At 44.7% G+C, this 26,574-nt stretch overlaps 3 protein-coding genes across 9 annotated transcripts in view; 1 reads left to right on the top strand and 2 right to left on the bottom strand.

Moving 5' to 3' along the window:
• Positions 1–1,077, top strand: part of PPEF2 (protein phosphatase with EF-hand domain 2) — a 28,032-nt gene extending 26,955 nt beyond the window's left edge. For all 5 annotated transcript variants that reach the window (XM_088660623.1, XM_088660622.1, XM_035103074.3 and 2 more), the window contains one exon: positions 521–1,077. In XM_088660623.1, coding sequence (XP_088516749.1) covers positions 521–765 — 245 coding nt within the window. In that variant the 3' untranslated portion in view covers positions 766–1,077. The remainder of the gene's footprint in view (positions 1–520) is intronic.
• A 1,460-nt stretch (positions 1,078–2,537) lies between these two features.
• On the bottom strand, positions 2,538–15,950 carry NUP54 (nucleoporin 54). Its single transcript, XM_035103103.3, has 12 exons — positions 15,833–15,950; positions 11,392–11,475; positions 11,162–11,293; positions 10,030–10,256; positions 9,628–9,815; positions 8,842–9,038; positions 8,126–8,180; positions 7,404–7,497; positions 6,340–6,447; positions 4,863–4,982; positions 3,838–3,948; positions 2,538–3,273 (listed from the first exon to the last, which is right to left on the bottom strand). Exons 1-12 carry the CDS (start codon positions 15,885–15,887, stop codon positions 3,145–3,147), a joined length of 1,500 nt encoding a protein of 499 aa, XP_034958994.3. The 5' UTR covers positions 15,888–15,950; the 3' UTR covers positions 2,538–3,144.
• Positions 15,951–17,689: 1,739 nt separating this feature from the next.
• SCARB2 (scavenger receptor class B member 2) overlaps positions 17,690–26,574 on the bottom strand; it is a 40,717-nt gene continuing 31,832 nt past the window's right edge. The window contains exons 11-13 of one of the 3 annotated variants that reach the window (XR_015947815.1): positions 25,340–25,498; positions 18,090–21,778; positions 17,690–18,041 (exon numbers count right to left, since the gene is read on the bottom strand). Coding sequence is in view for 2 of the 3 variants with exons in the window: in XM_035103057.3 (XP_034958948.1) it covers positions 21,737–21,778; positions 25,340–25,498 (201 nt within the window). In the remaining variant the exon portion in view is untranslated. Of the gene's footprint in view, positions 21,779–25,047; positions 25,120–25,339; positions 25,499–26,574 lie in introns of all 3 variants that reach the window. The other 2 variants (XM_060278371.2, XM_035103057.3) reach the window with 2 other exon arrangements.

The following is a 26,574-nucleotide window of genomic DNA, read 5'->3' as shown; positions in this document are numbered from 1 at the left end:
CGACGGACTTGAGACAGCTTTAAGAGGCCTTTGGAAGTTTACCTGTAGTTAGGGGCAAGGAGGGAGGGTCTGTTGTCTTCACGCTTGTTCCGAGAGACATCTGGTGACTGCCAGATGGATGCTTTAGCTGAGATTCTTGCATTGCGGGGGGTGGACTAGATGACCCTTGGGACCCTTCCAACTCTATGATTCTATGCTCTGGCAAGCAGGATGCTGAAATTCCTGTTCCAGAAGAGTAGGAGGGAAATAGAGGGTTCCACTGTGAATAATGAGAATTTGTGAGTTTGAATTGTTATCTGCTATGCATCTCAGAGATGCAGCAGGCTACAAATCAGACATGGGGGAACCAGTGGCCTTCTGGATGTTTCTGAACTGTGACTCCAAGCGTCCCCTTGGCATTAGCCATGCTGGCAGGGGCTTGGGGTCCAATCCCCACCTGTAGGCTCACAGGGGAGCCACCCCTGCTACATTGATTCCCCCTATTTGAGCAAATAAAATGTTTTTCCTCCACCGCCTTCAGGGTTCATTTCTCGCGACGAGTTCTACCAGACCTTCAAATTGTTCAGTGCCCATATGAATATTGAAATATCAGACCAGAGCATGGAGAACCTGATCAACAGCATCGATCTCAACAAAGATGGAAACATAGATTTCAACGAGTTCATCGAGGCCTTCCGCCTTGTCCGACAGACTTCCTCAGGTCAGATTCGCAGCTGGAATTCCCCCGGCATGGATGCCACCAATCCACAGACGGGGTCTTTGTAGTGGCTTCTCAACCCAGGCTCATCTTTCAACCTAAGAACATGTCTCACAACTAAGTGGTAAGACAGTTCCTAGCAACTGTCTCACAACTGATACAGCCATTTTCACATTTCTTTTGTTGAGCGACAGTGGAAAACAGGACATCTGCATCCCCGTTCCATCCCAACGACGGCATCTAATATTAGGGAATTGCTGTAGCTTTTTTTTTTTTTTTTTTGCTTTTTTTAAAGCATCGGTGAGTCAGTCTTAGCCTGGTATTTAACATTTTCTCCAGTCCAGCTTAAAAATGGACCGAATAAATGTTTATCACCCTTTGTCTCCTTTGACCCTGTTGTCGTCCCCCTAGGCCATGAGGCGGCGGCTTCCAATCCCCACTTGGCTATGAACCATGGCCTCTCAGCCTGGCCTACCTCCCAGGGTTGTTGTGGGGTTTCTTCAGAACTGTGTTATTCCTATGCAGACTCATTTTTTGACTATTTTGTAGCCCATATAGGCCACTATAGGCTATCCTGACAGTTCTTCAAGGCAAGGCAGCTGTGTTAAAGGACTGGTATTTTTTTAAAAAAAGTTCCCTTGTCAAATAGGCTTATGTTAGAAACGCCTATTGTGAATACACTGGGAGTTTGCCAGATCTTGCCACTTTGGCCCAAAGCGCCACAATTCTACAATGGGCAAGAAGCCAGGATAAATTTGGCTCTGTGGCTTCCTCAATACTCTTAGACCCCTGAGTTGCCTTGCTTGCTCCACTGTCCTGCCCCCGCCCTGCTGTTGCCCTGATCTGCTCACCTCCTGCATATGCTTCAACTTATCTTTCTTTTTAGAGCATATGCACAGGACAGCCATGCATTCCGCATCGTGATTCCCCCACAATGCTTCTGGACTCTTGTCTTGGAATGGGCAGGGAATCTTGCAGGTGTTGACACCCACAGCTGCTGCATCTAACATGGTTTTTCAAAAGGCATACCTAACTTGCTAACCCTTGTTTACAGAAATGCATTTGCACGAGAGGCGGAGTACTTGCAGGTGGATGGATGTGTTGCTGTTTTTATTACAGTCATACCTCGGTTTAAGTCCGCTGCGGTTTGAGTACTTTCGGTTTAAGTACTCCGTGTTTACTTCCGGGTTCTGCGGCACGCGCATCCGCAGAAGCGATCTGCGCGGTTCACACATGCGCAGAAACACTCTATCGGCGCTTCGCACACGCGTGCTATCGGCGCTCGGTTTAAGTACTTTTCAAGGAGCGAATGGCTCCCCGGAACCAATTGAGTACCTAAACCGAGGTACCACTGTAAATCGCAACAGCTTTTCCTGCTGCAATCATTACTTTCAGTTTTTGCTAATTGTTTCTCCCTGCCTCAGGCAGCTCATCCACTGCTATTTTTGAGGAGGGCTTTGTAACAGCCCTACCCCCAGACCAGAGTCATGAAGCAAACACTTGGCTTCGTTTCAGTGTCAGATCACACGGGAAAAGTATACTTAATTTCAGCTCGGGGCTGTAGTTCAGTTTTGATCTTCAGCACATAGAAAGTATGTAAGCAAAATGAGAGCTATAGCTTAAACACAGAGAACTGTAGCACTGATGTTAATGCAAGAGGAGGGATGCCCTGCTGAGGAATCAACAACAATAGAAAAATCACACTGTTGTGGCTGATAAGAGCACTCTACCAAGAGAGTAACTCTTTAGGGAAATTCCTCAAATGGTGCTCAGGAAGAAATTGCATCCACTGCACAAATTTGCAAAACTGGTGTTCCATTACAAACAGCATACAGCAAGATAACAAGGGTAAATATTTGATTTTATTACCTCTTAGAAAGAAGGTTTTGCATATTCTGTTGAATTTAAATGATATAAAAATATAGGCTATAGATACCAATAGTTTTTTTGTTTTTAAACACCTTCATCCAGTGCTTCTTTTCCATCACCTGTCTCAAAGAAGCACATCAGACACCCAGTTTCCCCCCTGTAATGTAGAAGGTTCAAAGCTTTATTTAGAAGTTTGTTTAAACAGATCGGACAATGTCTTATGGGCACATAAACAACCAGCTGTTATTTTGGGGTGTGTTTGCTGTAAGTAATTAACATTGTATTTCCTCTCAAGTTGTTGACACGGAAGGTGTCTTCATAAACCTAACCCACACAGTTGATATTGCCAAAATGCAGGCTTAGATCACAAAGCAGCTTCTAAAGTCTGTTCTTGAAACCAACTGCACCTTTAGGAAACCAAACCACTTGATGGCGAAATTGGGGAAAGGACACCAATACCATTGGAACCCTCTCTCCCCATACTAAGATTTATTGATATATAAAACCACCTAGTGAATTTTGGTCATGGAGAGGAAATTATAGGTTCCATAAGCCTCTGGGCAAGGGAAGGGTGTCCATCAACTGAACACCCCTCCTCTGATAGGTAAGCTCTCATTTAATCCATGTTCTATGAGCTTTATATCTTCCAGGTCATCTTTTACGATGCTGATCAGGTGGCTGAGCCCTTCTTGTTGCTGCTTCAGATGCTAAAAGAAAGGGAGGGGGAGAGAGAATAGCCACATAAACACTCCACTTTGACCTTCCCAAGCCTTGCCTTTAATTTCCTGGCAATGGACAGCCCTTTTGTTTGCAAAATGCTAGGCATCAGTCCTCAACTGAGAGGTCACAACTGCTCCAATCTTTTCTGCTGAGTAACCTTTTATACGCATTAACACTGGAATCCAGACCCAGGATTAGGTCACAGCTCTTGTTGCCTTATTCAGCTTATTATGTTTGGGTGTGTTGTTTTCTAAATGCAAGTTTCTAGCCCTTATGTTTTGGAAGACAAACTTGGTAACATGTAAGTGTTGCCTGGTGGCAAATGGCCAAAAATTAGGGTTGACCAAGGCTTGCAGCGGAGGCTCTGCACCATAGAGTCCGTTCCCCAGGTTTTCTATGCTACCAAACACACATTTCACTGGCCATCCCGCTCCCTCACCTCATGCAACAAAAATATCCAATTATCTGGAAATGGAAATATTGGAAGCACAAAATCCAGGACTTTCTCATGTCATTGTGATGAAGGAATTTGCATTCCTGCTGATTGTTACCTGTTTAATTTCCCGCAAGAGGTCTGCATCGATGTAGTACCTCTCTTCCGATCTCACAGCTCCAAAGTGGTTCTGCATTCTGATCTGGGACATCAACTCATTCAGCCGGCCCTGGAAGAAATAAAGGAAGATACGCTGAATTCAGGGCAGAAAGCAGGTTCTTTTCCCCTGCCTGTGGGACAAGTGGCAGAGATTTATAAGCAGACCCAGTCCTTAGTATCTTCAACAAGCAAGTATCTCAGGGCCTCTCAGAATGATGTGGCACCCTGCTGGCCTGACTCAGCACTCTCTTCCTAAGGCTGCTTACTTGAAAGGAAGCATCAATGATCAGGCTGGGAGGCCTGTGAAAATATACCACTTACAGATTTTACCAGTATAGTTTGAAGGAGCTTGAGGCATTTCAAAGACACTGTCATTGTAAGATTTTTCAAAGAGGAACTCTAAAATGCACACCTATCAGCCCATCGCCCATTCCCACCACCCTTCTGAGTAATACCCCTCCCCACCCTCTCACTATATATAAGGGTTTGGTGGCTTCTGTTTCAGTGTATCTGAAGAAGTGTGCATGCACATGAAAGCTCATACCAATGACAAACTTAGTTGGTCCCTAAGGTGCTACTGGAAGGAATTTTTTTATTTTGTTTCGACTACGGCAGATCAACACGGCTACCTACCTGTATCTAAAATGCATCTAAACATGAGCAAGCAGCATGGCATAGGTCCAAGGCGGACACAGCCTTCCACGTTAGCATAAAAGACACCTGAAGGCATCCGTGTTTAGGGAAGCTTTTATTGTTTAATAGATTATTGTATTTTAATATTCTGTTGGAGGCCGCCCAGAGTGATTGGGGAAACCCAGCCAGATAGTCGGGGTATAAATAATAAATTATTATTATAAAAGAACTTGGGAGATGTAGGGCAGGCATGAAATGCAAGTGCACAGAAGGAGGAGCCACAAAGCACCAGGCAGCTTATTGCCCAGTTTTGTGTTTGGCATGTGAGGTTATGTGTCCTGAGTTGCTGACCTTGAACTGCGTGGGAGCATTGAGTTCACACTGGATCGTATCCAACTGTACGCGAAGCTGCTCCTCATCGGCTTGGATGGCATAGCCGCTTTTCCTCTGGATCTCTTGCTTGATTAACACCTTTGTGCAGAAATTAAGATGCTTTAGAAGGCGACCCCTTACACACACAAAAATTATCTTTTTGGGCAGCACAGCTGAATGTGGAGCACCTGGTCTGTTTTTCCCCAGGTGTCTTGGGGATGCAAAGTATGCCTGGAAATGGGAAGGCCATCCTCAGACACACCTGAGGTCAATTAGGCTGCTCAAGGGAGCGGACAGATGCAGAGTGTCATGACACAGAGCCACAAGAGGGCCTTATTGGTAGTGGCGCCCACCCTGTGGAACACACTCCCATCAGATGTCAAGGAGTTAGACATTTGAAGGCAGCCCTGTACAAGGAAGTTTTTTTAAAAGGTTTGAGATCCTACTGTGTTTTAATGTTTTGTTGGAAGCTACCCAGTTAGGTGGGCAGGGTTCAAATATTATTATTATTAATAATAATAATAATTATTATTATTAGATACACATGGAGGTTTACAGAGTAACAGAAGTAAAAAAAGAAAGAAAGAGGAGCTTATAAACCCATTTTCTCCCTAATTGTGTAATAATTTATTTTTAAGATACAATTGGAAGTTAAAAGACTGTAAAATAAACATGTCCAATGAACACTATTCAATCCCATAAATCAACAATGTACCATATCAATTGTTGTCTTTTAATTATAAAAAGGGCCCGGGAAAGGGAGTGGGGGGTGGGGAATGAGAAAGCAGAACTTAGAAAGGCAAGGGGTAGTGTGTGGCTAAACTGGGAGAAAGAGCCAAAGTTTCTTTGACCTCTTATCCAAACAGCAGTTTGAATGGCTTTAAGAGGAGAATGAAGATCTATCTACTGGTGGCTGATTAGCCATGTTGGCAATAGAGGGCCTCAGTGTTCTGGGATGGCATAGGGGTCTGGGAGAAAACACAATGTCAGGGAGAGCACTCTTGCCTTTATGGCCTGGGCATATGGACTTCCCAGAAACATCTGGCTTGCCCCGGATGGAATCAGGATGCAGGAATAGAGGGACCTGGGATCTTCTTTTTATGGTCTTAGCCAGGCATTCCCAACCTTTGGCTCTCCAGATGTTTTGGGCTACAATTCCCATCATCCCTGACCACTGGTCCTGTTAGCTAGGGATCATGGGAGTTGTAGGCTAAAACATCTGGAGGGCCGCAGGTTGGGGATGCCTGGTCTTAGCCATCATCCCCCAAACTGCAGATGGGAGGACTGAGGCGGAGACAACAGGGGTTTGCCTAAGGACCACCTTAGACAACCCTAGTTGAATTGAAACTTGACCTGATTATTTCCTGACCTTCATCTCATGTTCTTAGCTACTGCACTTTGCCAACGTTCTTAATCACCACCCATTTTACCACACCAGGGATAAGCAACACCCTACCTGCAATGTTCTGTGCGAAAGATCCATTAGTTTCCTCTTGTACTGAGCTATTTTGGCCATTGTTGTGGTCTGGTTCTTCTGAAGTTCACTTATGTCTTCTGATATTATCTACAGACAGGAAGAGATTGGGTCAACTGTTTAGAAAGAATGCACAGCTTGTGAACAATCAGCCCAGTTTTACACATTTGTGTCCTTTCGCGTATCGAAAGCCTTTTAAATTCTTTGCAGATGCAGCCCACAACCAGCTACAAAATTATGGAGCTGGATGGATCTACAGTGACTGCTCTAAAAATCCCCTGAAAATCGAAAACACACACTTCAAAAATCACAACAAGCCAACTGCAGAGAGAGTGAGAAAATGGATGCAATATACCATGGCAGAAATGCTTTTGGGCGGGGAACACTTTTAACTAACCAAGCCAGCTGGTCCCAGTAAGAATAATAGAACAGATTAAAACAGATTTGATACCACTGAAGTTAGTCCTGCAAGTGAAGAGGTATTAGTGATTTAGCCACTGGACAGATTTAAGACTAAACACAGGAAGCTGCCTTATAGCAACTCAAACAGTTGTACTGTCTGCAGTTACAAGCAGTGATTCAGACAAGTTTTTCCCAACACTACTTTGAGATGTTAATGAGTGAACCTGGGACCTTCTGCACATAACAGAAGCTATGTCCCTCCTCTAAATTAGGGAGGTTAAGACTTCACTTTGAGCATCTCAAGTGTAGCTCCTAATGAAAGTGAAGAGACTGGATTCATATGTGCCCCTGGAACACATAAGCAGTAGAAACACAGTGGAAATATTGTAGAATGTGCTATGCATCTTGACTCCTCAAGTTTGGCATGTCCCACACTCTTTACAACGGACCTGGAAATTGCAAACCCCAGCCTAGGTGGAGCAAGCAACCAATCCCTGGGCCCGAGAGTCCGGAGTGCTTATGGCATTAAGTTTCTGGCACCTGGAACACAGGATCTACAAAGCAAACGGCAACAACTCTTAGCCAGAGCATCCATTGTCAGCCACAAATAATCACAACAGTGGTATTCAGAAGCTGGTGCTCACATCTAATCTGGTTTGATGCTGCTTCGTCATTTGGTCTTGGACTTTCAACCTCCTCAGCAGTTCTTTGAAACCAACCATCGGCACTGGAATCAGCCTAGAGAAGGAAGAGCATTGACATGGTAGAAATTAGGCAACACATAGAAATCAATAGGCTATAGGAGCAAACAAGGCACTCTAACTAGGGAGTCAGGAGGCCTCACCTTAGGGGGGAAAGACAGTTTTTGTCTCTGGTAAATTACCATGGATCTGGTTCAAACACATGCACACACACCCTTGATTGTGCTAACTCTGTTGCCAGCAGCTGGAAGTTCAACAGATTCCACTGAAGACTGTTGGGTTTGACGTCCCAACAAGCTCTTAAGAGTACATATGAGGGATAGCACGCCTGAATATGCACCAACATCTAAAACTTTCTTAAGCCTGCAAATTTAGCATAGCTTCTCACCAATGTGGTAGTAACAAAGGAAGATTTTAACACAGGGACACACTCAAGCATGCATTTCCCCACAAGCATTCTTGTGATGGCTCAGTCCTGCATGCTCTTCCTAACTGAAAGACATCTAGATTTCGGTGTGGCGTTATGATTTTTTCCCAGCTATTGCTCTTGGGAGATGTGATCGCCAGGGTGCTTACTTTGCCCATCCCTTCTCAGAAAGACACATAATTCCCATAACAAATTATCCAAGCAATGTAAAAGCCACCTTGAAAACAACCAGGCTTACTTTTCAGGATCTGGATTGTCTACTTTGGCCTGTTCCCAAATGATTGGATCAACTCCTGGAAAAGGAAAAACAAGTAAAGTCATTGAGGACAGTATCAAGTCATTGAGCCTCAGCCATTGTTTATTAGGATCAGTTGGAGGTGAGATTTATCTTGTTTAAAACACACACCCAGATTTAACACACATATAAATCAAAAAAACAACAACATCAGGTGAATGACATTTCAGAAGTGACAGTTTTAGGACACTTCAGATATTCTCTTCATATCCCATTTCCAATTAATTTGGTGAATTTTTCTCTTCTGAGAACGCACTCCTAAAGAAACATGAATTACTGCTGCAAGTACCTCTTTCTGCTTCTGTCCTGATGTTTTGTCTCATGAGGGAAAAGGGGAAAAAACCAACCCACCACTAGCTGCTATTAGCTGCTGCAAAGGTCTTGGCTAAAAGTAAGAGCCAAGAGCCAAGATGGATTCTAAACAACCCACCGCTGATCTACCGCACAATGAGTGAGTTAGAAGATTATTTACTTGTCCTTTAGGTCTCTTTCCAATTGTTTCTACAAGCCAAGTCCAATTAAAATGCATCCCATATCTAAAGCAAACCCCTTAAATGGCTGGCCAAACACTTATTTTTAAAGAATTCTTTCAGCTTGTATTACAACAGGACATGCACTTCCATCATCTAACCAAAGTACTTAACTGCCGTACAGATTACCTGCAGGAGGACTCTGGAGCAGCTGCTTGACCTGCGCCGGAGAAAGCTCTGTCCTGGCCATGATGAGGGTGACTCCAAGCTGCTGCAGCTGGTTTTTGACATTTGCTTGTTCAAAGTGTGCATACAGAGTGGTAGACGGGACTCGCCTGGAAGTCCCATTTGGAGATCGCTCAACAACATAGATGACTACTTCAGTCCTAAAACAGCCAATACAAACACTTATATTTTACACGTTCTAAAATGATTTACTGTTGTTACGCTCAAGGCTGATCTCAAAAAACCAAATGGATTCATAGCATCGTAGAATTGCAAGGGACCCTGAGGACCATCTGGTCCAACCCCCTGTAATGCATGAACATGCAGCTGTCCCATATGGGGATCGAAGCTGCAATCTTGGCATTATCAGCACCATGCTCTAACCAACTGAGATGGTCTGGCCAGCTTCCTCCAATCATTATCTGCCTGGCTGGGCTCCGATATATGTATGGAGCCTTGCTATGGCATCCATTTCCACCCACCAGCAACTTGGATGGGACACTCTGTACATGAACCTCCAAATGAGAGGCCTCTGGGGTGGCTTCACCAGCTCCTGAGAGGGGTGTCTTCCAGATAAGAGGAAGCACCTCTGCCCAACCTGGCACAGAGAGGAGTAAAGGAGGTGAGATGAAATGGGTCTGCCCACACCTGTTGGCCATCCCTGCATCAATCATGTTACTCTCCTTGGGCATGAAGAGGCCTTTTCTTGCCAGGAAGGGACACACATGATGCACCATGCAATTTACTTACTGATCATCCGGCAGGGTCTTCACCCCTTCCACGTTGACTGAGAGAGTCTGGTTTGAACCTAAGATTTTGTGCAAAGATTCCACAAGCTGCTGCTGCTGGCTACGAATCTCTGCTTCCTTCTTGTTGAAGACCAGTGCTACTAAGCCATCTTCATCCTTGTTGTTGGACATGCAGCTATAGCCAACAGCCTGTGAAAAGACAGCAGCCTTTTCAGCCAACAAAAAGATACCCAAACTTTTTTTTGCTGCATCAACACAGCACCACAAAGACATGAAAGGTAAGATTCCACAACTCTGTGAAATGTAGCGAAGGAAACCCAACTCTAAATGTCTAGCAGCAATTAAGACTAGCTAGCCAACCAACCGTTTCCAAGAAGGTGGTCTTCAGAAAAACCAGCCATACCTTAAACCTGCAGAACGGGTTTTCCTGTGAGAACTCCACTGGCGCAATGCTGTTGTTGAAATATCCTTTGCCTGTGCCCCAAAATGCCTGCAGCTGGTTCCACTTGGCCAAAATAGCATCTCGCTCATCTCCCAACAGCGTGGGCGCAGAAAGGGCACTTGCTGTGTTTATCAGCTGGTTAGACTGGGCAGGGGCTTGGGCAGGCTGACTGAAGAGGCTTCCTAGTGCTAAAATGAGACAGGAAGACAAATGGCAAATGAAATCCACCCATGCAAGGCTGGCCCACTATCCTCTCCTCAAAGTAGCCCTTTTGTAAAATAAGATGCTGACCAAGGGTTTACATATTTTCTAACCTTATTGCTATTACAGTGAAGGGGGGGGGGGAGTATTTGATCCTCTGCTAAATCTGCCCGTTTGCCCTCTGATGAAAAAAATACCAGTCCGTAATTTTAATGGTAGGTTTATTGTAGCTGTGAGAGACAGAACAACAACAGGAACCCCCCCCAAACCCAGAAGACTTCCCCCCCCCTTACTGTAATTTTTTTTTTGCAATTTAGGCAAATGTATGGATGCCTGAGGGACCCAGGTGGCACTGTGGTTAAACCACTGAGCCTAGGGCTTGCTGATCAGAAGGTCGGCGGTTCGAATCCCTGTGACGGGGTGAGCTCCCGTTGCTTGGTCCCAGCTCCTGCCAACCTAGCAGTTCAAAAGCACGTCAAAATGCAAGTAGATAAATAGGAACCGCTACAGCGGGAAGGTAAACGGCGTTTCCATGTGCTGCTCTGGTTTGCCAGAAGCGGCTTTGTCATGCTGGCCACATGACCTGGAAGCTATACGCCGGCTCCCTCGGCCAATAATGCGAGATGAGCGCGCAACCCCAGAGTCGGTCACGACTGGACCTAATGGTCAGGGGTCCCTTTACCTTTATGGATGCCTGACAAAAGTAATAGCTACAGCAGGCGCCTGAAACACCCAACCAGATTACAGTTCATAGAGTCAATTTCTTTGCCCAACAGGTTGTCACCCAGGTGTCTGATGGAAGGGAGAAAGGAAGGAAGGAAAGAAGGGGCTCCAATATGACATAAAGAGGTTAGATAAAACCCCTGGCACTATTTACCTTAAGGGTACTTACTTGGTTGCTGCTGCTGCTGGGTGCTGAAGGCTCCAAATCCCAAACCAGTTCCCAAACCTGTCCCAAGGCCGGTACCTGTCCCGAAGCCAGTACCAAATCCAAAACCCTTGTTCTGGGTAGCACTAAACAAGCCTTGAAAGAAGAAAAGCAGGACAACACAGTGTGAATAAGCTCCCGTGACACTTTAACTGGAAAGACACACATGTGCAGAGCAATTTATGCACTCTTACCGCCAGCCCCGGTGTTGGTAGGTGCCGAGAAGCTGAACGTAGATCCAGCTGTGGTGTTTGCCGCCCCAAATCCTCCAAAGGCCCCTAGGAAACCAAAATACCCAAGTCAAAAGAAGAAGCAGCCCAGCAGGCTCTTACGAGGCCGCGGTTTTGACAATCACATGCCGGTAGGGTTTTTTTTAGGAAGGGAGATGGTGATAAATGAATGCTGCTGAGGAAACAACTCGTATGCACTGCCCTCGTTTAAAGCCAAAGTCATTGTAGAGAAGGGGCTAATGCTAAAGTAACTAACACGCTTTCATCTTTCAGGAAATCGTATCAGATGCACATTTTTGTTGTTATTTTTTTTTGGAAAGCCTATCCTGTTACTAGAAGGAAAGAACATTTAAATTCTTTTTTTAAAAAACTAACTAATCAATGCAGTGCCTCTGCTTTAAACTACTCTAGAACATCAGTGCTCCTTATGTGGGCATAAATATGTCTTCTGAATTCTCCTTGCATTGTAGAAAAACCAGCTGTTCCCAGCACCCTTTGCATGCCTTTCTTTGTGCTAAACAGGCACAACAGAGTTGATTAAATGGCTTTGCTGGAGCTCCCAGAATAGGTTTCAATCAGAACAAGGGTTTCAGCCTGCCATTGACACGTTGGCCCTGCAACAGCTGTGCTGCCTATATGGACCCTGCTCTTCTCCTTGACCAAGCACCAAACAGCACTGTTCCTGCCTGAACTTTTTGGGTGAAAGATGCACCGATTAAACCTAATCAGACTAAATTAGTTGTGCTTTATCCGCACTGAAATCAGTGCTGCCCTGGGCTCCTTTGGAGGAAAGTGCAGGATTATAAATGTATTAAACAAAAGAATAAATAGATAAATAAATCTTAGTTTGAAACCAAGTTTTTATAAATGCATTAGAATTTATGATCCCTGTCTGCACACAAAAGCTTAAAGTTCAGTTATATCTACCATCTTAAAACAATTGTTTTAATGTAATAATAGTGACAATCGTAGCCCAATGGTGAACTCTTTCTCGTGTCCTTCCTTGCACAGAAATTTTCCAAGAAGAATGTTAAAACTGATTGGAAGTGTGCATGCATTTGTAGGAGGTGGGTGGGGGTGGGAGAGAGACTCACGCTGTGACAGCCATTCAGACCAATCACGAAGCAAACAATGTCACTGGGATGAACAAATGGTTTCTTTGACAGCTGAGATGAGAGTTACACTGTACAAATAATTGAAACTGTTGCATATTACAGTACAGAAATGATAGGACTATGGAATGATATAATTTCCTATACGAACAGCCACAAGAACTGAAGGTTAACACTAAATGAACGCATTAGAAATACTAAATATTAGAATACTGAATATTAATGTCAGGCACATTCAGGTACAGAGATGGATCAATGCCTGGCTGTTCAAAATCAGCTAATTGAATTATCAATACAGACGGTAAATAGTTGAGAATGTTTAAAAGTCAGGATCTTTTTTTGTCAAAGCCAGCATATTTCTCAAAGACCAAAAGTGAGGATTGCTGACGTTTTTAGCTGATCGTATAAAATTCGCTTCTCCATTAAGCCTTGATAAAAGTGTGGTGAGTTCATGATGACTGAATTCCAATGAAGAGATGTAGGAAAGGGGAAAACATAAATGCAGTAGGGTCCAAGAATTTGAGATACAGAAAAATACCTTTTCAAAGTTATTCAACTTTATTACCAAGGGATCATAATTTTATATCCCTGTTTGCAGAATGCACATGACAAAATTGGCCTGCTCTGGCTTATTTTCCTTGGGGGGGGGGACCCTTTTAATGACTCAATCTAGATCCACATGGATTCAAGGCTAATTCACACGTTACACCGTTTCATAGGCACACAGTAAACAGGAAAATTTTGAAAGGAAACTGAGAATTCCATACCCTCCCAAGCTGATAGGGCACAAACATGGTGGATGTTTACTATGTTTGCCATGAATTCACCCCATGTTGGGAGAGAGTGTCTCCCCTTCACACTTTACATCACAGCAAGTAGCTAGTCAAGCACTAGTAGTCCCACAATGCTGTGTTTGGTGTGTATTGCCTCTCACATGGATTTCCTGACTGTGCAGACTTCCTCATTTATTGAATAGAGGGACCTGATCAACCATTTCTTTAAGGAATGTATAGACTGCATCCTTCTGTGAAGCTTTATGTTCCCACAAGCAACTGCTGGATCAGAGCAGTCTCTCTTTGCAGCTACTTCAGTGATAAAACAGCTTTGAAAAATTAAGCATTTCAGCCACACATTTAAGGAGTCCGATGCAAACGTTATTTTAAAAGCTACAAGAATAAAAGCAAAAGAGGTATTCTGCTTCTACTCCAGTCCTGGCTGAATGAGGTCTTTAATGGATTTTAACAGAACAATGCCATGTGAATGAGTTTAGACCCCAGAGGCCTGAAGCAAATTCTTGGACCCTTCCCAGCAACAATGCAATTACAAACACCACTTGTGTGCATTCTCTACCTGCACTGGCCAGACTGTTACCAAAATTGAATGGTGGAGCCGAGGTAGTAGACACACCAAAATTCCCAATATTAAAATTCACTGCAGGATTAGCAGTTAATCCAAAACCCCCAAAATTAAACCCACTGGCAGTAGAGTTTGCTGTTTCAAGCCCACCAAATCCTGTTGAGTGGGAAGCAGAAAAGAAAGCAAGGAAGTATTAGTGAGAAACAAAACATGTAAGCAGTAAAACCATTTCTGATTAGCAAAAATGAAAAATTTCATAGAACGCGGGAGAAAAAACATCAGTCCATAGCAAGAAAAAGTACAAGAGAGTTTCTCTTCTGTTATAGGGAAAATGAAGTTTTTACTGCCAAATATTAGTTCTGCACCAAAACATGCAAATAAAAATTGCTCCTCAATATGAGAGCAAGTTGTTTTGAATGGTCTACATTTTGAAGGGTTTAGAAGTAATGAGCTGAGCAGTACACTTGGGCGTAACATTTTGTAGATATGAATCACCAAGTAAAGAACCGTTAACAAACTTGATAGTGGTTCCCCTCCCCCAAACCTCCATATTAGAATTATACTCTCCCCATGCTGATTAATACAAATACTTTGCATTTAGACATGGATTTTTCTTCAATGTGCTTCACATACATTATCACAACAGTCCACATCAACATGCAATTAGTGAATTCCCAAGTCAAATGCAGCCTGCCAGCCATATACTAGACAAACATATACGGTACTCCTTGCAGAACCAGGCAGACAACAACAGGCTAGCACAGCAGTTTTCAATTTGCTAAGTACTGTGGACCTCCTGTTTTTCAAAAGCCAAGCCACGGGACTCTACAATCCTATGTATTTTGTAGGAATTAGCACAAAGTATGTTTATTTGTGGTGCTCTGCAACATGGGACTGGCAGCAGCCAGAGACCCAGTTTTGCTAGTGGATGGAAACAGAAGCGTGGCAGTGGGAGAGTCACACTTGGCAGCCCCTTGGCCTTTCTCTACAACCCCCCTGTGATATTAATGAATAATAAGTGTCTCTTTGTGTGTGTGGGGGGGTCCTCCTTTGGGATATATATAGTTACATAGATGCTGTGATATTAATAATAATAATAATAGTAATAAGTGCCTCTTCTCTCTCTCTCTCTCTGTGTGTGTGTGGTCTTCCTTTGGTATGATAGAGCTACATTTTTATACAGACCCTGTGATATTAATGAAAAATAATAAGTTCCTCTTTTCTCTCTCTCTCTCTCTCTCTGTGTGTGTGTGGGGGGGATGTCCTCCTTTGGGATATATATTGCTATATTTTTATACAGACCCTGTTATATTAATAATAATAAGTGCCTCTTTTGTGTGTTGAGGGGGTCCTCTTTTGGGATATATATAGTTACATTTATATACAGACCCTGTGATATTAATGCATCACCATCATCATAATAAGTGCCTCTTTTGTGTGTGGGTGGGTGGGGGGGTTCTCTTTGGGGATATACTGTATGTATATACTGGTACTGTATATGTGTGCGTGCGCAGTTGCATTGCAGGGGTTTGGACTGGAAGACCCTCGGGGGTCGCTTCCTGTTCTAAAACCCTGTGACAAGCGGACATTAAGGCAACCTTAAGGCACATCATTTTGCGCCCTGCTTCTTCACGTCTTCCTCGTGATCGCGTTCATTTGCGCGTGTTGTGCTTGTCGTCCTGACCTATCGCTGGAACAAATAAAACGGACTTCCTCCCTCCCAACCCCAACCCCTCCTCGCCTAATATCGCACTGCGCCTCCGAAGCTGCTGCTGCTGCGCGATAGGCAGCCAGGGATTCAACAGGTGCTGCCCTTCCCCGCCCCCCTCGCTACCTTTTCGGTTGCCGGGGCGACCAGGGCTACGCCCCTCTCCCCCGCCCCCCCGCACTCGCCCCCCAAAACTTTCCCTTCTCCGCCCCGCTGTCTTCTCACTCACCCGCAGGGTTTGGGGCGGCTGCAGCGCCGGCGGCTGGCCCGAAGTTGAAAGCCATGAGGGAACCCGAGCGGCGGCGGCGGCGGCAGCACCCTGACTGGGGGAAGGTCCGCTCAGCTCCGTCGTCCGGGTGGAAACTGCAACCCCGACGCGGGAGGCCGCGACCAGGCCATAGAGATAGGAAAAGTGTAGAGTGGAACCCAATATTAGCCGGTCGCGGTTTTCTAGGGACCTGCCGCTCCGCCAGTCGGCCTCCCTTAACTTCGAATCCCGTTTATGCATTTCGCGTCGAAAAATTAGAGCGGGAAACCGCAAACCCGGCGTCCCGGTTTGAAATAGCCGCGCCGCGTCACTCTACTTTCATGAGTCTGTGGGGAAAAAAGGTTCCGCCTCCGCCCGGAGAGCGCCACTCGAGCTGGTTTGTTGCCCTGGCAACGAGCCGCTGTCGTGAAGACACGACGACGACGTAAGAAGCCGTCGGGGATTCCTAGACCGGCCCCTGAAGTGCGACCAATTGGGAGCGAGCTGCGGGAAGGTAGAGGCTCTGCCTTGTGGCCTGGAGGGGAAGCGCTACTTTGGTGATTCTCACACCTAATGATGCGGGATATGGCGTGCAAATAGGTTCAAAGGAACTGCAACCTATGACTCAGTGCGTGGGATTTATAGGATGTGTGTTTCAGCCCTCTTGCCAGTTTAGTTCTGTCTCACCCGGTCCCGTTTGTCATCTGTTAGTCCCCCTTATCTGTTTAATTATGCAACCATTGTGTTCTCTTGGAATCTGCTGCGGTGCATGCTTAGCAGGAAGGTTTGCAAGGGACACACTTGAGAATATTGCAAATGAGGTGCACTGGGAGGGCTTTGTCTGTAGCAGCTAAACACCTCCAACTGACCTCCCCCTCTCAGGTGCATCTGGACAGAATTCTGTTTTCCTTTCATTGGCAGGTAAACACACATGCCTCTCTGTCCAGGAGAGGTGAGGTGCACTAAGTATTGAAAATGTATTTTCTACTGCTGCTGCATGGCTATACCTCATTATGATTTCAGTGAATTTGTGGTCTTTTGCTTTAGCTTTTTTGTTTAATCTAGCCGTAATGCCAAGATCCTTTTCAGAGGCAAGGGAAACTGCAGAAAGTATGTTTTAGGCTATACTAATGAGAAATGACTACCCAGTACTCTGGGACAGCTAGAAAGCAGTGTATACAAGGGCAGACTTTGGTATTTCCAATTTCAATGATACCTTGCCCGAGGCCAAAATTCAGTGCCCCTGCCTTCCGTCCTGCTTAGTGGAGTACATCTTCATTGCGATACCCAGGCTCTGTGCCCAGAGCGATGGAAATGGTTGTTGCTGCCCTAAATTCGCCTCTGGTGCATAGTAGTTAAACTATGGCATTTGCTCCTACAAGAGGTAACAATGTCAATCCATTTTGATAATTTAAAGAGAGAATTAGACAAATTCATGGAGGCTATCATCAGTAACTACTAGATGTTCTACCCTCCACTATCAGAGGCAGCATGTCTCTGAATCTCAGTTGTGGGAATCACCCATGGGCAGAGCGTGGCTGCATTCATTCCTGCTTATGAACTTCCCACAGGCATCTGGTCCAGCAAGGCTCGTCTTACATTCTTACCTGCCAGTTGTCCAGGTGACAAATGCTATCTGCTCACCTGGCCCAAGCATATAAATGGACAGGATTTCCTACTGTCTTCTCTCAGAAGCAGCAGAACTAGAACAGGCCTGGTTGGTTGTTTTTTGTTTGGGTTTTTTTTTTACATAGAGGGAGATTCACTAACTAAACAGATGTTCCTTAAGAGAAAAAATATTCAGAAATGCAGGTTACAAGAATAAAGGAGAAAAGGCAATGAAACAAAAAAAGCCATTTAATGTGATATTCCACATTAACATGACAACAGTTCATTGACATGACAACAGCCCACTTTGTTCATTACTTACAGGGCTGAGTGTAAAGAGTCAGTGTTAGATTCCCCCCACCAAAAAAGGGCATTCTTGCTTTGGAGAAACTACCATGATTGACCTACAAAGAATTGCCCCAAATAACAGCTGAATCTTTTCCAGAGTTTGTCCTGATACTAGATTTCTCTTTTTGCATTAAAAAGTTGTCAACTGTGACATGTCCCTATAGATTTTCTGGCTGCACCACTAAGCATGTTTTAAATATGGAGAAGTATTATTGAACAGATTCGATAGTAGGCTCTTTTACTGCTTCTGCAGTGCGATGGTTAAGATAAACTTGCCATCAACTATTGTCGTGGCCTCGGGGAAAACTTTCTCAAGCTTAGGTCCACATCATATAATATGGGCCTAATACAGGCTTCCTGGCTTACACCATTCTTATAAATATTCTGTACCTGAAGCTCTCCAAGCAATTTAAAAAAGCACTTGCAAACCATCAGTTAAGTCAGCGCAGCCCACACGAGATTGTGCAGCGACTTTCAACTTATGTTCCAGGAAATCCTAAAGTCCCCTAGGAGCTCCTCTGTTGGAAAATCAGTAATGGCAGATGACAAGCTTCCTTGAACATCCACAGCAGCAGGAGACTTTCTTGCAGCAGAACTATCTAACAGGGAAGCAAACCGTCTCCACAACTAGAAAAATAAAAGTGCCCACAAATGTCACCATCACCACCCCTCAAACCAAAATAGGAAAGGATCCTGGAACTTTTTGCTCTTTTGCTAACTGTGTTTTGCTAACACAGTGCACTCACTGTTGTTCACAGCAAGCAGATGGCCCATCCTGTTGTATACATGGTTCTGTCTAAATTTAGAGACACAGGACAGGCAATATTTTCTGAGGGCTGCTCACTATTTTATAAATATTGCGCAGCCCTTGCTTTAGCCACTCGTGATAGTACTGTGCGCAATCTCCCTGCCTTGACCAGACACTATAAACAAGGGAGGAGAGCTTGTGGCCTTGCGGAAGTTGTTGGACTCCAACTCCCATCAGCCCCAGCCAGCATGGCCAAGGATCTGAGTCGTAGTGAAGCAAAACCTGGAGTGTCATCTTTCCCAACTCCCACATAACTTAAGCAGCCTAGGAGGCTTTGCACTCTTAAACACTACTCAACCCCAGAATACTAAGACTGAGAGGCAGCATCCAAGGGGCGATTTCAAGAACTCTGAATTCCTTTTAAAGTATAAGACAACACTGAAAGGTGATCTGAGCCAATGACCTACCTGTAGAGGCACATCTATCAGAAATAATACAACACTAATACTATTCATGGTTCCAAGTTATTTTTTGCTTCTTTTCTTCTTCTTTTCCAGTTATTTTAAGCAATGCTGTGTGCCAACTGCTGGAAGTGTAAATGTTCATGCTATAATTTTGTAAATGTACCGCAGGAAATAATTTGCACAAGCTTCCAAGGAAACAATTAAGGATGCACATCAATCTGCAATGCCTGCAGCTTCCATTGGCCAACCACGGGGCATCAGCTTCCCTCCATTAGATGACTCTCAGGTTCTAGTAATGGGGGAATCATCTCTTTCTCCTACATAGACTTGAGGTCTTTAATGAAATCAGGAGTTGGGCAACATCTGGAAGGCCACTGGTGAAACCACAGCTGGAAATGGAACAGTGGACTAGATGGGTCTTTCGGCTGGTCCAGAAAAAGAATTCTAGCAACACATTCCATGGCTCCCGCACAGGCACAACCAAAATAAAGGAATAACTGTTCTTAGTGAACACTATGAATGGCAAAAAGTTGTGTGTCTTTGACATCCACTCCAAAAACAGATGGGGAAACTGCCTTCTACTGCAGCTTCAGGTAATAATTCCTTTTCCAATGGGAGGGGGAAATGCAATCAACTCAATAATGGGGTGTTTGGATGGGGGAGATATTAAACCATGTTACTTTGAAGAATCAATAAGAGATCTTTAAATATAATAATGGGGCATTTGGTCAGCAGGCAGAATGAGATTTTAGGTAGTGCCAAAAGCAAAGCAATAAGGAAGAAAAAGTGTACAGATCACTTGCCGGTTATGTTGCTTGCTATACCTATCTAAGTATGGGCTGGGCCTCTCAGAAGAGGCTCAGCTGGTCATTAAGTAATGACCTAGTGGTTGGGTGCCCACTCCTTCTCTCCAGCGAAGGTAGCTTGCGATTCAACCCTTCCCTTCTTCTCCGGTATGCACACCTGTGCAAGACAACAGAGCAGCTCTTTTCCCACAGGGTCCTGATTCAGGTGCCTTAAACTCCCCATTAGGCAATGCAGCTCTTTCCTCTTCCAGACCTCACAATGAGAGTTTGCGCCTTTTTACACTCGGGGAGGCTCGAGCTTTTCTTTCTAGATAAGCAGACAGGGAGGGAGGGTTGACACAGCTAGATGCCTCTCACTGAGAGGTCCCTTAAAATGCTGCATGCTACTAGATCCGGGAAACTGGCTTATTCGGAGATTATGTCTAAAGCCATTGCAACTTCAAGCTGGGAGCGGTGGGGCTGAATCAAACAGCAAAACACTACTGCATACAGAGCCCTCCTGCCACAGCAGAACAGGATGAGAATAAAAGCTACCAGTTGTTGTTAAACAAACTCTAGGCTGGCTTGGGCAAGAGAGATCAGGTCCATTGCCAATAGCTGATCCAGCTAAGGCAGCTCTCCCCGCCCATCCCAAAATGCCTGGGTTTTTTTTGGGGGGGGGGGCAGTCTAAGGTTGGCTGCTGCCAGCAAGGATACTGTCGATGGTTGCTTCTACCTGCCTGCACTTCCAGCATTTTTGCAGTGATGGAGGGTCCTGCTGGCAGAGCCCAGGGCAAAAGGAAAGCATTGCCATTTCCTTGCCCCTTTGAGGTAGCATGTCAAGGGCTTGGTTTGCTCTGCAGGGAATGCAGCAAACAGAGAATGCAAGAGGAGAGCGTCTTTGACAATTTTAGGCAGCCCGTGGAAAAAGAGCAATCGGTGATCTTTACAGGTGTGCTTATTCAAATGTACTCCCTTAGTGTTCCTTATCAAATATTTGAGAGCCGGCTCTCGGTGAACATTTTCTATCTGCAGACCAGCTTTTAGAAAACATTTGCATGGGAAGACACATCAATTCACCTAAAAGACAGGTGCTGAACTGGACACATTTTTAAAATAGGCCACTGGACCATGTATCTGTGACTCAAGTAGCGATGATGGACCGGCTCCAGGCCACTTTCACATGTATGCATTTTTTTGGGGGGGGAGCATTCCAAAACCATGGTAAAACAGTGGGCTGTGTTAGTTCTGCAGCCATACCCATGACAAAGGTGCTGGAGGCTCGAGATCTCCCTTTGCACTGTAGGATCAAGATCATGAGCTAGCTAGACCTACAAAACATTCCCACCAGATAAAAAGCCCAGCTGTGCCATGTGAAAATGGACACAAGGGGGAAAGTAAAATGCCTAGTATGTCAGAGAGACTGGCAGTAAGTCAGGTTACTGAAGGACAGGATTGTACCTAGTGATTGTAATAAATAAAAAAGGACCCATTGCAGCTGACGTAAACTCCTATGGCCCGCCAAACAGGCAAACAAAAGGGGCCGATCCACAGACACCTACACTACAACAGTCCCATGGGAATCAATGGGAGAACACCAGTGAAAGTCTCTATAGCCACACAGGGATATTAGAACACTGCTTGGTGCAATCTTGGAAGAAAACGGAAGTTGCCTTTGTTCCAGCTTTTTAGAAAAGGCAATACTGCAACCTCCCCTCGTCAAACAGCAGTCCGGTTTTCACAAAGCAAACCCTTCCTGAACGCCGCAAAACCCGAAACATTACATATATTAGTGTGCTTTGGGAGCTGGGGAGACGGTCGAGACTGTTGTACAGTGCAGTGGTTGCAGTTAAGAGCAGTTTGCATAGTTCAGTCATCACTAAGCTCGTTTCTGAAAAGTGTTGTTGTCCTGGTTGTTGCTGGGGAAATTGAGTCAAGATGTCCGGATGAGCGGAGCTCTCTCGTCTTCGGAAGCCTGCAATTAAGACAGGTAGGAAAGACAAACACAGAACTGAAAGGTGCTATCCTGACAGGTATCACTATTGCAACCCAAGGCTGACGAATACAGCATGCGCTTCCCCTACGCTGCAGAAGTGTCTCGGTTTTATACCTGTAAAACTGTCACAGCTTCCCACAAAGAATTCTGGGACATGTAGTTTACAGTGGGTGCTGAGTATTAAGAGATCCCCAGGCTCCACTCGCAGAATTACAGTTTGGGGGGGGGGAGAGAATTTCACTAAATTAGTTGAAGTCTGTGTTATGCATATGCCTTAAGAGATCACACAAGCACATATATTTGGAAAATTACAGTAGGGATATTATGTATATGGCTTTTAGGGAAATGATCTTAGATATCTTGTCATGTCAAGGTCAGAGGTTTTCTTTTGAAAAGCCGTGTGTCTTAATGGGGCAGATAAATCACATGGTACCATGTTCTAAAGACTGTGCCATTTCAGATTGGGGGTGTGGTATCACACATTTGAATCTCCAGTTACATCAATTATCTCCCTGCTTGTGGAAAATTAGCACACCAGGGACAGGCTTTTAGCCTAGCCTCCTCCCTCATATGTCAGATTTCTACATGCAGGAAGTTTCCATCTCCACCATCAAACCAAGAAATCTGAAAGTAAGTCAAGATCACATGACTCTCCATTGGATGAAGTGCATTGCCCTCGAATGTATCTTGGATCCAAATTCTGGACAAATCTTCCAGCCTCCACGGCCAATTGACAAAATGGGAATTGCACCTCAACATTCCTATGGTAAGAACCAGCTGTTGTCACCCAACCCTCCAAAAAAACTGGACACATTTTGCATACTGAAAATTCTTACATAAAAGCAATACTGCTCCCCAAAACCCATCACCATGGCTGCAAGACTTGACCTCCCCTGGTCCACGCAGTCTCTTAGTTAACCCATAAGCACAGTAGGGAAAATTGCTTCCGGGGGGAGCAGAGTGAGAAGGACAGGGAGAAGCAGGGCAGAAGGGGTTCACCTGGTGAAGCAGAATCCCTTCCGCTTTCTGTGAAAGCCCTGATTGAGCCAACCCAGGGTTTCTGCTGGCGCACTTACACCATACTGACCTCCCCACTGCTTTCCGCTCTTGCTTCCGGGAAACGGAAGTGATTGCAGCTCCATCCCACTGGGCAATGCTGCCTCTAGGTTCAACTGAGAAACCCATGTCCCGCCAGCAACAGAACAACACCCCTTGCTTGTTTCCTCTCTCGTTTTGGGAAAAATCCGCCACCATGATGGTCACCCCAAGCAAAGCCGCATGGCGCACACCAACACAGATGCAGGTTTGCTTTCGCGGTTGCAAGAACCTGCTCAGAAACAAAGCCCGCACCACAGGCAAAGTGGGGAAAAGACTCCCGGAGCACTCTGGTATCCCTCTGCCAACTTTCAAACGAGGGTGGGCTTTGATTTTGTGCGTGCTCCAAAGTACTCAACTTGGACTGGGAAAGCCTAGGTTCACGTTCTCACTTAGCCCATGATGATTGCAAGGAGACTTTGGGCCAATCAGCCTTGCTTGGTTGTTGTGTAGACTTAGACTACTGCAATGTGCTCTGCGTGGGGCTAGGGCGGCTGTCTACCAGCTCCATCTGGTACGCAGGCTGAGACCCTACCTTCCTGCGGACTGAAGGTGACCCGGAAACTGCAATTAATCCAGAATGCGGCAGCTAAGACTGGTGACTGGGAGTGGCCGCCGGGACCACATAGCACTGGTCCTGAGAGATCTGCATTGGCTCCCAGTACATTTCCGAGCACAATTAAAAGTGTTGGTGCTGACCTTTAAAGCCCTAAACGGTCTTGGTCCAGTATACCTGAGGGAGCGTCTTCACCCTCATTGTTCTGCCCGGACACTGAGGTCCAGTGCCGAGGGCCTTCTGGCGGTTTCCTCACTGCAAGAAGCAAAGCTACAGGGAACCAGGCAGAGGGCCTTCTCGGTAGTGGCGCCTGCCCTGTGGAACGCCCTCCCATCAGATGTCAAAGAGAAAAACAGCTACCTGACATTTAGAAGACATCTGAAGGCAGCCTTGTTTAGAGAAGTGTTTAAATGTGTGACATTTTAATGTATTTTTAATCTTTGTTGGAAACCACACAGAGCGACTGGGGAGACCCAGCCAGATGGGCGGGGTACAAATAATTTATTATTATTATTATTATTATTATTATTATTATTATTATTATTATTATTATTATTGAAGGAGGAATAGAAGAAAATGTGTATAAAAATAAAAGAAGAAAACAGTAACTAGCACTAGTTACAGATAGGTAGCCGTGTTGGTCTGCTGTAGTCGAAACAAAATAAAAAAATTCCTTCCAGTAGCACCTTAGAGACCAACTAAGTTTGCCATTAGTATGAGCTTTCGTGTGCATGCACACTCGATATCTGAAGAAGTGTGCATGCACACGAAAGCTCATACGAATGACAAACTTAATTGGTCTCTAACGTGCTACTGGAAGGAATTTTTTTATTTTGTAGTAACTAGGACTGTTCCTGACTAAAGAAATCTAGCTGAGGTGTTACAGGATTAGGATTATATATCATTTATTTCGGTCAATGGCCAGTAGAACTAGAAGAATTTTAGTCAATGAATTAAATCCATACATGAGGAAAGTTGTATTTCTAGCTTAGGGGAAAAAAGTCCACGCTCACTTTGTTATTCAATAGTGGAATTCAATGGGGCTTACTCCTAGTAAGTGGGGTAAGAACTGCAGCCTAAACGTCCCAACATTGCTTGGGCTGCAGGAGTGAGATTGCCAAGACCTTCAAGCGAGGAGTGTTGATCTTAAGGCTGGTTCACACATGCATGTGTTTGCAGTTCTCGACTCATAAGATGTGTGTTTTAGGGTAAAATGCACATGCATGCAGAGCGAAAAATACACATTTTGTGATGAAGTATTTAAATGTGTATCCAAATGTGATTTTCATACTGATTTTTTTTTTTAAGTCAATAAGGGAACAAGATGGGCATTGCAAACTGCCACAGATGGGGTATATATTGACTGATCCATCCATTCCCAGTTTGAGCTGATATTAGGCTATGTGGAAAAAACCACCTTTGGCAATTAATTAGTCATGCAAATGTGCAAGTCATTACAGTCAATGAATGATGATCATCATCATACATGTGCGAAACAGACCTTAAGACTTCACTAGCTAACCGTTTCTCCTTAGCGAATAAGGGTTGCAGCTAGGAAGGGGGACTAGGAAAGAGATATGGACTTTGCTCATCTTACCATGTGTCTCAAGACAGCAGCGGAACGTTTGCGGAAAGGCGCTTACTCTGTGTCTACTAAACCTTCGCTGCCCTAGAACCAGCATTTCGGAAGAAACAAATAAAAGGAAGACACAACAGAGAAAGGAATAAAACAAAAACACAAAATCTTTCGGGTGATTGCATGAAGAAAGTAAGACAAAAACCAAGAGAAAATTTTAAAAAAGGGAAAGGTTTTGATTTTTATGAAAATGAACAAAATAAGAGAGGTACAGAAAGCAAAGGGGAAAGGTCAGATCCAAGCGCTACCTTACCTCCTCCCTCGCCCGTAAGGGCTTGCAGACAAGCGCAACGAACAGAGCACCAAAAATAACTCCTAGTGCCAAGATGATATAGGGGACACTGGTCATCACCGCAGTTTCAAGAAGAACCGTCTTCAGTTTCGCCACTGATGCTTTGTCCAGCACGACACTCTAGAGGATCAAAAGGGGGCAGGGAGGAGAGAGACACAGATTCATTCTGGTTATCCACACGACTCTAGTCAAATATGTTTCAGATCAGCCTTTGTCGACGCACTGTCTGCCAGATGTTTTGGACTTGTTATGCTGCCTGAGTGGGGGCTGATGGGAGATGTAGTCAAAAAAGTTGGGAGGGCAAGCAGATTGTGTCTCAAACTGGTGCTGTGGAATGAGCTCCCTGCAGAAATACGAAAGGCCTCATCCGCATGGGCATTCCGCCGGTTCTTGAAGGCAACCTTCTCATACAAGCATTCCCTCGATCCGAGTCTGCTGTTTTAATCACTGCATTAATGTGTTAATGGGATGGGCTGCACTGAAACTCAAAGTGCATGACTGCCCCATCCCTCCCAGGAGAAAATTCGGCTTGAAAGGCCTGCTCAATTGTAGCAAGCAAAATACCTTGTAATTGGTGCAGGCTTGCACATTTTTTTTTCATGGACATAAACATTTTATTGAGATTGATTCATTTTTTTATTTTAATTACGGTGCGTTTCTAATCCATCTGTATTTCAGCCATGTTCTGCAATTGGTTTTTATATGTTGTGATCCACTTAGAAGCTATCTTGGCATTAAACAATATGCAAATTACATAATCATCAAGCTTCTCCTGCTTGTAAATTTGCTCCTGCAACCTAAGCTAAATCTGTAAGCTAATACCCTGAACCCTTTCAGTGTCTTCTGTTCTCAGGACCACACCCAATATATTTTTGCTGTTGCAGGCGAGTTCAAATTTTGCAGCCATGTTCTTCCCTTCCCTGCACTGCTCTCTAACTGTATGCTAAATAACTTAACAATAACACAAGAGGGAGGTCTTCCTGGAAGTTTGGTAACCCACCGCCACCCTCGTAAAGCTCCACAGGTAGGCAATGCAAATTCCGCACAAAGAGGAACTGAATTCCGCAACCTACGCGCATTGTGCAAGTAGACTAAGTTATATTTATTCCGTTTTTGGCAATCAAGGCAAGGAAGACTAATGATCTATGCACTAAAGCATGGGTAGGCAAACTAAGGCCCGGGGGCCGGATCCAGCC

Source organism: Zootoca vivipara, chromosome Z1, assembly GCF_965207765.1.
Source record: "Zootoca vivipara chromosome Z1, rZooViv2.hap1.1, whole genome shotgun sequence".
In the NCBI taxonomy this organism is placed as follows: domain Eukaryota; kingdom Metazoa; phylum Chordata; class Lepidosauria; order Squamata; family Lacertidae; genus Zootoca; species Zootoca vivipara.
This window is presented reverse-complemented; position numbering and strand designations above follow the sequence as displayed.

Excerpts from the sequence above, each read along its gene's own strand:
- NUP54 (XM_035103103.3), bottom strand. The coding sequence starts at position 15,887 with ATGGCTTTCAACTTCGGGCCAGCCGCCGGCGCTGCAGCCGCCCCAAAC. Across the intron at positions 8,181-8,841 it reads GCTCCAGAGTCCTCCTGCAG|GAGTTGATCCAATCATTTGG; the intron begins GTAATCTGTACG and ends TTCCTTTTCCAG. Across the intron at positions 3,949-4,862 it reads ATGCTCCCACGCAGTTCAAG|GGCCGGCTGAATGAGTTGAT; the intron begins GTCAGCAACTCA and ends TATTTCTTCCAG.